This window comes from Alosa alosa, chromosome 20, assembly GCF_017589495.1.
Source record: "Alosa alosa isolate M-15738 ecotype Scorff River chromosome 20, AALO_Geno_1.1, whole genome shotgun sequence".
NCBI classification, from domain to species: domain Eukaryota; kingdom Metazoa; phylum Chordata; class Actinopteri; order Clupeiformes; family Clupeidae; genus Alosa; species Alosa alosa.
Genome location: NC_063208.1, coordinates 25,159,315 through 25,169,314, shown reverse-complemented (window position 1 = coordinate 25,169,314; position 10,000 = coordinate 25,159,315). Strand labels below are relative to the sequence as shown.

At 45.1% G+C, this 10,000-nt stretch overlaps 1 protein-coding gene across 1 annotated transcript in view; it reads right to left on the bottom strand.

Moving 5' to 3' along the window:
• LOC125284987 (RNA-binding motif, single-stranded-interacting protein 3-like) overlaps positions 1-10,000 on the bottom strand; it is a 262,838-nt gene that overhangs the window by 80,562 nt on the left and 172,276 nt on the right. The window contains exon 5 of the mRNA XM_048229169.1: positions 4,320-4,414. Coding sequence (XP_048085126.1) covers positions 4,320-4,414 — 95 coding nt within the window. The remainder of the gene's footprint in view (positions 1-4,319; positions 4,415-10,000) is intronic.

Sequence of the window (10,000 nt, the reverse complement as noted above, 5' to 3'; positions counted from 1 at the left end):
CAGAGTGATTAGTGCTGTGGCTGCCCTAATAGGCCCTGATAACACTAATGGGCAGAGCACAGACACTTAGCACAGTTTACTCTGCCTAATGCCCTGCTGTTCCTCAGCTGCTGTGTCTGGACCAGCAGCACCAGCAGCACCACCTCTTCTTTATCCACTCTCTCTCTCTCCCTCTCTCCCTCTCCTTCTATCCCTCTCTCTTCTCTCTCTCCTCCACTCAGCCACCATCACTTCTCTCTCTCTCCTCATCCCCCTGCTCTCTCTCTCTGTCTCTCTCTCCCCTTTACTTAGCCACCACCACCAACTCCGCCTCTTCTTTCCTCTCTCTCTCTCTCTCTCTCTCTCTCTCTCTCCTTCACTCATCCATCCTTTCCCCCCCTCTGTTAATTTCTCTCCATTCATTTCCTGCTCTATTTACTCTCACTCGTTCCATCTCCTTCTCTCTTCCTCCACACTCTACCTCTCTCTTTCTCTCTCTCTCGATCTATCTATCTATCTCTCTACCTATCTATCTGGTGTCTGTAATTGCTCTCTCTGTGTCTGTTGAAACACTTACACTCTTCTGTTTCCCCTAACCCAACTCCCCGCGCTGTTTTTCCTCTCTGCGCTCGCTCTACATACTTTCCTACCTTTGCCTTGGTTTATATTCCCCTTAAATATTTATCTTGCGCTGTACCTTTGATGAGGGACAAAGTATGGCTTCGCATCCCCGGCACAACTATAATGGGAATATACAAGGGACCAAAATAGCCTCTGGTGCTCATTCTGAGCCTTTAAAATGAAGCGATGCTGGCCTGTGTTGTTCTAAGCAGTGCTGTAATGTCTTGGTCGCTGTAGGGCTAAGCGCTGTGTTGTTCTGTGGCCTGAAATACTGTGTGTTGTAAATTTGAGCTATGGTATGCAGTATAACACTGCACTGGTTTGTTTTCAGATGAATTGTGTTACTTGAGGTGCCGTTTGTTTGACCCCAAGTTTTCATAGACATATTTTCAGCCCATGTTTTTACAGACGGAATACATTTTGTGCAATCAAATGTTTTAGTTGATGATGAAGCAACACCGCAGTGCTTTTTGTGCACATACAAAAGCCTTAGCATTTCAGCCAGTTTCAATGTTCTCCTCAACCATGTCCTGTATATTGTATACATTCCAAGCATAGAAAGGCTGCCAACATCAATTATGCACCATTTAATGTTGAACACTTATTTACCCCAGCTGAATGTTTACCTCTACAAGAGTTACCCTCCTCACTCTCAGCTCTTCTTAGCTGTTGTCGTACAACAGTTCCTACCAAATATAATTTTTTTTATATCAGGACTCCCCACTTTCCCTTTGTATTTGATGTGTACATTTATCTTACACACATTCACCTTCAGTCAGCAGTGTTCAACAGCTGCTTGTTTCCTTCTGCCTAGCTGTACTGTATGCCACCTAAACTGCTACCTACGCTAGTACGCTAACACACCCTGCACACTACACACTGCTAAACATTGAGTCAGAAGTTTGCAGTCAGACCCCCTGCAGAGTGTTTTAACTGTAAACCTGACACAAACACATGCACGCACACACACACACATACACACACCGCGTGTACGTACACACACACACACACCGCGTGTACGTACACACACACACACACACACACACACACACACACACACACAAAAACACACTAAACAGCTTGCAATTTAGCACAGGCGTTTCCTCTAGAGCTTGGGAGGACAGTGCAGCAGGTGACAGGCGGTATGGGGGCTAACAGGGCGTGAGTTTGAGCTGAGGACGTGCTGCTTGAGTCAGCGGCTCGGTGAAGTCAAATCCCTGCAATGTGTTGTTGTTGTTGTTGTTGTTATTGTTGTTGTTGTTCATCAGTAACAGAAGCCGCAGTAGGAGTTTCCTCTGGGTTCTGGCCCTTTTAAGTAAGAGAGCGTCTGAAGAGGCATAGTCAGCCCAGCACAGCACAGCACAGCGCTGCACAGCGCAAGGCTCCGACACCAAAGGCCCTTCTTCTCTGCTTCAGAACAAGCTGTTCCATGCGTAGCTTTTTATCAGAACCTTTCAAAGCGCTTGTTCTCAGGTTCTCCTTGTCGGTCTCAAAGAGAGGCTGAAGAGAAGCTCGGTAAAGAGCAAAGCACACACTACAGATGCCAGAACTCAGGCTGGGGGCGATGTTGTTCCCGCCAGAGTTCTGTCAGGAACCTTTAAAGCTCAGCCTTGTTCTAAAGTTCTCCTGCTTGTACTTAAAGAGCTCTCTTTGCTTCTGATAAGAATCAGATGGCATGCACAGCTGGTGTTACGCCAGAGTGCTTCATAACTCATAACTTGTGTCAAGGGCAAAAGAGTCCCTTCTATTCATAGCAATATAACACTGTTCTCTAATTTATACAATCCCTCTTTCCTTTCATTCAGAAGGAAACTCACTGATGTCTGTACTGTTATTGACTTAGGGGTTTGCAGAAAATATATACCTAGACATCTGGCAGATGGTCCAATATAAAGAGTTCTGTAAGAAATGTCAAATCTCAGATGTGAGTATTGAACCCATGTTCCATGTTAGCCTCTGGCCCCAGTCTAAAATAAGACAATATGCAGATATCTGCTTTGGATACATCTGCTGGACAATGGTCCACTGAGGAGTGGCTTCAGTTTAGAGTAGCACCTGGGAAACTCAGTGACAGGCAGATAAAACTGCCAAAGCCGAGATCCATTAAAACAATAAAATCATGCAAATGTGTGCTTCAGCTGTTTGAGTGGGTTTGATCTAACTGACCAACAGGTAGACAGGTATAACAAATAAAAAAGGAAACATCACAAACTGTGTTGTCCCTATCTGGACACAGAGATGTGTTAAAAACAACTCAATTTGTGTTGTTTTCAACACATTCGTTATAAGAGTGTAGGTCAGTGTTTCTCAAACTTGTCAAAGACCACTTAACCAATAAAAAAAACCTCACGGACCACCTAGCTAAAAGGGTAGACCTGCTCCAACAGACCAACAGTATATTACATAATAGGCCTACTCACTGAACCACCTTGCTTATTGTCTTTGCACCTTGCTTATTGTGCCAGAGGATTCATATGATTTAAACTGGCATAGCTTTCATAGGCTGTGTTGCAGAACTGTTTGGTTGTTCCCCGGACCACACTTTGAGAAACACTGGTGTAGGTGGCCAGGTAGATAGTTGGACAAGTAGATAGGTGGCCAGGTAGATAGGTGGCCAGGTAGATAGTTGGACAGGTAGATAGGTGGCCAGGTAGATAGTTGGACAGGTAGATAGAGATAGGTGGCCAGGTAGATAGTTGGACAGGTAGATAGGTGGCCAGGTAGATAGTTGGACAGGTAGATAGGTGGCCAGGTAGATAGTTGGACAGGTAGATAGGTGGCCAGGTAGATAGTTGGACAGGTAGATAGGTGGCCAGGTAGATAGTTGGACAGGTAGATAGGTGGCCAGGTAGATAGTTGGACAAGTAGATGGGTGGCCAGGTAGATAGTTGGACAAGTAGATGGGTGGCCAGGTAGATAGTTGGACAAGTAGATGGGTGGCCAGGTAGATAGTTGGACAAGTAGATGGGTGGCCAGGTAGATAGTTGGACAAGTAGATGGGTGGCCAGGTAGATAGTTGGACAAGTAGATGGGTGGCCAGGTAGATAGTTGGACAAGTAGATGGGTGGCCAGGTAGATAGTTGGACAGGTAGATAGGTGGCCAGGTAGATAGTTGGACAAGTAGATGGGTGGCCAGGTAGATAGTTGGACAGGTAGATAGGTGGCCAGGTAGATGGATGGACAGGTAGATAGGTGGCGGGTAGATAGTTGGATGGAGTAGATGGAAGGCGCTCACCACAAAGGCGGCCCTCTACTGACTTCGTTAGCGTCTCGGAGGAGATCTTGGCAGGTAGATAGGTGGCCAGGTAGATAGTTGGACAGGTAGATAGGTGGCCAGGTAGATAGTTGGACAGGTAGATAGGTGGCCAGGTAGATAGTTGGACAGGTAGATAGGTGGCCAGGTAGATAGTTGGACAAGTAGATGGGTGGCCAGGTAGATAGTTGGACAAGTAGATGGGTGGCCAGGTAGAAGTTGACAAGTAGATAGGTGGCCAGGTAGATAGGTGGCCAGGTAGATAGTTGACAGGCAGATAGGTGGCCAGGTAGATAGTTGACAGGTAGATGGGTGGCCAGGTGATAGTTGACAAGTAGATAGGTGGCCAGGCAGATAGTGGGCCAGGCAGATAGTTGGACAGGAGATAGGTCACCAGGTAGGGTTGGACAGGTGCAGACCCCTCTGCTGACCCGTTGCTGCCTCTGGAGGATCGGTGGTGGTTCACGTGGCGAAGGGCTTAAGCATGTTCTCTAGCTCCTGCTCGTCCATGGACACTGGCAGGTTGGAGATGTAGAGGTTAGTGGGGTCCTGCTCCTGTTGCTGTAGCGAGGGATAGAGAGAGAGAGAGAGAGAGAGAGAGAGAGAGAGAGAGAGAGAGAGAGAGAGAGGGCGAGAGAGAGAGAGACAGAGAGAGAGAAAGAGAGAGCGAGAGAGAGAAAGAGAGAGAGAGGGTTTAACACTCAAAATCTTTACATTACTGCACCATTTAGGCATGAGAGCATCCAACATTCAACATCCAAAGAAAAAAAGAGAGAGAGAGAGAGAGAGAGAGAGAGAGAGAGAGAGAGAGAGAGAGAGAGAGAGGGGCCATACCCTGGGAAGAGACTAGAGGGAGGACGAAGAAAGAGAAGAAGAAAAAGAAGAAGAGAGGGGGACACAAAAAGAAAGAAAGAAAAGGGAGAAAGAGGAGAGAAAAAAGAGGAACAGAGGGTTTACACAGTAATCACAGTAAAGTAATGCAAAGTGATCACAGACACTGCATCTAAGATAATACACTGCAAAGTACTGTAATCACAGACACTGCATCTAAGATAATACACTGTAAAGTAATTACAGACACTGCATCTAAGATAATACACTGCAAAGTAATCACAGACACTGTATCTAAGATAACACTGCAAAGTAATCACATACACTGCATCTAAGATAATACACTTCAAAGTCAGGGAGTGTTCTGACTTCAATGATGTGCATGAGGAAGCCTGAAACTCTATGCCATCTGGTAGCTCAGCTAATTTAGCATACTTCTATGTTTTCCATCAAGGCCCAGCATAATAAAATGCCAATCCTCATGAACAACAACAACAAAACAGATGCAGTCTGTAGCCACTCAACTTTGAAAAGGTCTTCGTAAAAGTTACACACACTCCTGGCTGAGTCTCCCTGCGGTTCTATTTGGTACCAGCAGGCTAGACAAAATGGAGCACTAGATAAAACAATATTCTCAACAGGGGAAGATTCTGGAGGATTTAGTGCTCTAGGAGTCTTGATTTGAACACCCACTTGAGAAGCAGCGTTCTGTGAGAAGAAACTAAAAGAGAATCCAAACTCTCATGGAGCACTGTGATGATTAAGCCTGAAACACACACACACACACACACACACACACACACACACACACACACACACACACACACACACACACACACACACACACACACACACACACACACACACACACACACACACACACACACACACACACACGCCTGCACACAAGACACACACACATCTGTGCCATCTATGCATCTATGACCATTGCATCATATGCAGTCATAGTTGTCATTTCACAGTTCTCTTTGAGAAGCTCTGACACCCACTTCTTTCCAGAAAATGTGATTCCGCGACCAATCAACTATAGTAGTAGCTCTGTTATACTGTCTCAAAACCTGCAGCCATGCTATAATGCACTAAATATCACTGTATAACAAAATACTATTTATAACATTTTACGTGCATGAACAAATCTAGCATTAGTATACAGTATGCAAGAGAGAAAAAAAGAGACAAAGTAGGAGGAAGTATGGGTGTATACAAATGCTTTCCTTTCCCAACATGCTACACTGTGATAAATTATAAGAAGTAGTGAAGTTTCAGTGTATCAAAAGGAGACTGTAAGTGACCTGTGAATTTTTCATATGATGTGCTTGTCAGCCATGGCCCAATCCTCCCCCGCTAGTGTAAGGCACTTTTTACTGAAGTCACTGAAGACACACACACACAGACACACACACACACACACACTTCTACAAACACGTCACACACAGACCACACACACACACATACGCACATGCACACACACACACACACAAACACACACACAAAAGTAAGACATCTGTGTTGTGAATACAGTGACCTCCTGAGCAGGCTGAGGGGAGAACAGAAAAGCTAAAGCTAAAAAAAGCTGGAGCTTCCCGAGCTGTGGGGGAGGGCGAGCCCAAGTCACCCCAACTTGGGCTCACCTCAGCCAGCCCTCTACCAGCCCCACCCCGCCCTGGACTAACACACACACACACACGCCTGTGCCATCTATGCATCTATGACCATTGCATCTACGTATGCCACCCACTTCTTTCCAGAAAATGTGATTCACGACAATCAACTATAGTAGTAGCTCTGTTATACTGTCTCAAAACCTGCAGCCATGCTATAATGCACTAAATATCACTGTATAACAAAATACTATTTATAACATTTACGTACATGAACAAATCTAGCATTAGTATACAGTATGCAAGAGAGAAAAAGAGACAAAGTAGGAGGAAGTATGGAGTGTATACAAATACTTCTCCTTTCCCAACATGCTACACTGTGATAAATTATAAGAAGTAGTGAAGTTTCAGTGTATCAAGGAGACTGTAAGTGACCTGTGAATTTTTCATAAGGATGTGCTTTGTCAGCCATGGCCTAATCCTCCCCCGGCTAGTGTAAGGCACTTTTACTGTCACTGAAGACACACACACACACACACACACACACACACACAGACACACACACACACACAGACACACACACACACACACACACACACACACACACACACACACACACACACACACAAACACACACACAAAAGTAAGACATTCTGTGTCTGTGAATACAGTGACCTCTGAGCAGGCTGAGGGGAGAACAGAAAAGCTAAAGCTAAAAAGCTGGAGCTTCCGGAGCCGAGGGGGAGGGCGAGCTCAAAGTCACCCCAACTTGGGCTCACCTCAGCCAGCCCGCCGCCTCTACCAGCCCCACTCCCGCCCCCTGGCTACCAGACAAGAGAGCGGCCCTGCCTGTCTAGTTGCGCTCGGCAGAAAAGCCCAATAAGACATTGATTCTCCAGAGAATAAAAAAACAAACAACAGAAACAGAAACAACAAACAGCAACGAACACAACAACAGCAAGAACAGCCACAGCAGTAACAGCAGCAGTTAAACAAGATTGTCTGTGTCTGACCGTGCAGTCCGAATCAATCGGATGTCTGGGCTTTGCGCTAAATACGAAACTCCCCACAGCCACACGGGCTGCTAGTTCACTGACCCTCCACTCCCACTGAACCCTGCATCAGTTAAATCAGTTTACTAAGAACAGGCTGTTGTGTGTGTGTGTGTGTGTGTGTGGGGCAGAGGTCCAGGTGATCCCTCCATCAGGCCCACTCATCCATCACATCTCATCACATCCTTTGTTCTGCCAAGCATACTGGCACACACACACACACACTCCTGCCCACTCACCCTGCCTCCCAACACCATGCTCAATATGATTCAAGCCATAGCCACTTCCTCTGTGAGAGGCAAACTATTGCCTTAAGGACTCTCCACAAACACAGACACACACACACCCACAGTGCACACACGCATACACACACGCACTAGGGGTGTGCATTGGCACTGCCCTCACAATTCGATTCGATTACGATTCACCAGATAACGATTCAATTCAATTCGATTCTACAATGCATTGCGATGCATCAAAATTCTACTGCACACAAAAAGGCAAATTTTGAGGTCATGAGGCAATACAAGCAGTCAGATATTGAACAACAGATTTTATTGGCTGCTATGTGTGTATTATCCCTTTCCTGTATCTTTGACATAAATATCATTAAATAAAATAAAATTGAATTGTACAGGGTATTGGATATGGCATTTTAATAAGTTTAATAATTTAAACACATTGTAAAACTTAAAGCCCAACTTTGGAGACATCCATGCATGTCGAAATTTGCTGCAAATTCAAAACTGGATTACGTTGAAACGGCAAACTGCACAGGGGACTGCTTTACACCTTTCTGTTAGGGTAAGGTCAGCTGTTTATTCTGATATATGGTTTGTTATGTGTTGAATGTGAAGTATCCCACCGATATGAGTGGGTAGGGAGATGGACGCAGAACCTTCAGTAGAATTTAGGATTAAATTGAATTATATTATTTACTTTTCTCATGAACCATTCACCACAGCAATTAACGGCTAACATTGTTTAAAAGCTGAGAAAAAGCTCTTTCATGTGATGTGATAGGCTACTTGTGATGTCGATGTGATGAGTAGGCTCGTTCGCGAGTAGTTCAACTGAGAATAATGGGTGAATTTGGATGCACTTTCTTTCTTGCCGTGCGCTGTCACTTTCTTCACTGCCTAAAAGACTAAATTAATTTGCGCTGTGAATGCTTATTTTGACAGGCCATAGGCTAAATAGAAATCGTTATTAGTCGGACGCAAAACAGAATATCGAAAGAAGGGGACACCAAGGCCACCATGGCCTGTAAACCTCTGATTTTCAAAGGGGCATCGATCACGGCCACCTCAAGGGACAACGATGGTCATGGCCGTCGTGAAATTCCGCACACACAGTAACAAAGCCAACTCAGGATGCCAACGATCGACATGGTTCGTGAAGTTAGTTGTATTGCCAACGTGCTTGATTTTAGTGTGGCAGGTTTTACACACCGCGTACTTATTGTCTAGTTTCCCATCCCAACTTCGTAGAATCCGAAATGTGCCCAGATGTCCGCTTTCCAAGCTTTGGGTGCATTTTTAATTACCCGTCTATCGCGTTCATCTCCCTCCGTCATCTTGATTCTTTAGTGTTGTTGTTATGCTAGCTAATGCTGCCGCTTAGCATGTAGCTACAGGCTGCGCATGTCATTACAACGTTGCTCCGGAAATGCCCCCAGAAGTAATTGAAACTTCACAAATTTATTGTCCACTCAATGCCAGAAAATAAACAGTGACATAATCGATTATGGCACGTTGCCGCATAGATGCTGAATTGTGCATGCCCCGCATTGCAATGCATCGCCGAATCAATTATTGTTGACACCACTAACACGCACGCACGCACACACACACACACACACACACACACACACACACACACACACATAGCCTTGGTGGAAAATGTTGTTTGCTCTGCGTAAAGAGAAAGCATTCCCTGTATGTCAGAGCAGCCTTTACAGAGCGGTGCGACTGGAAAAAGGGCTCCTAGTCATCCCATTGCATTTGTTTCATGTTTATTTATTTTTTTGTACCTGACTGGACATCTATAGTCATATGTCATGTGTGTGTTATCTAATGACAGACCTTTGTATCAACTTAAGTTCTTTTGAATATTACAAGTTTTGAACGTCCATTAGCTATTAGCTATTTCTGGTCTGCAGGCATCACTGACCTGAACCAATATTACTCAGTGGGAGCAAGACTGCCGTGGGGGCTGTAATGTGTGTGTGTGTGTGTGTGTGTGTGTGTGTGTGTGAATGTACACAAGTGCACACACTGATGTCCATCCGATGAATAGGTGTGTCCCTGGTCCTAATTTCTATTGGCCGGTCATTTTTGACCAGAAACACCACAGTACAATGTACAGAAGTTACATAAAACACCCACAATGTTACGCAAATAATCAACATTTACTTTGTGTGTTCAGGTGCCCTGTGTAAAGAAAGTTGTGGAGCCTCATGACAAAAAAACACTGTAAATTGGTCAAATGTGAGCAGGAACACAACAGGAGGGCTATCCTGCAGGCTAACTGTGGAGGAGGACTCTCCCAGGGTCCTCTCCTCTCCTCTGCCAAAGAGCAGAGAGAAAAGATGTCTTTATTCCTGGCACAGACACAGCATTGAGCGCGCTCACACTGGAAAA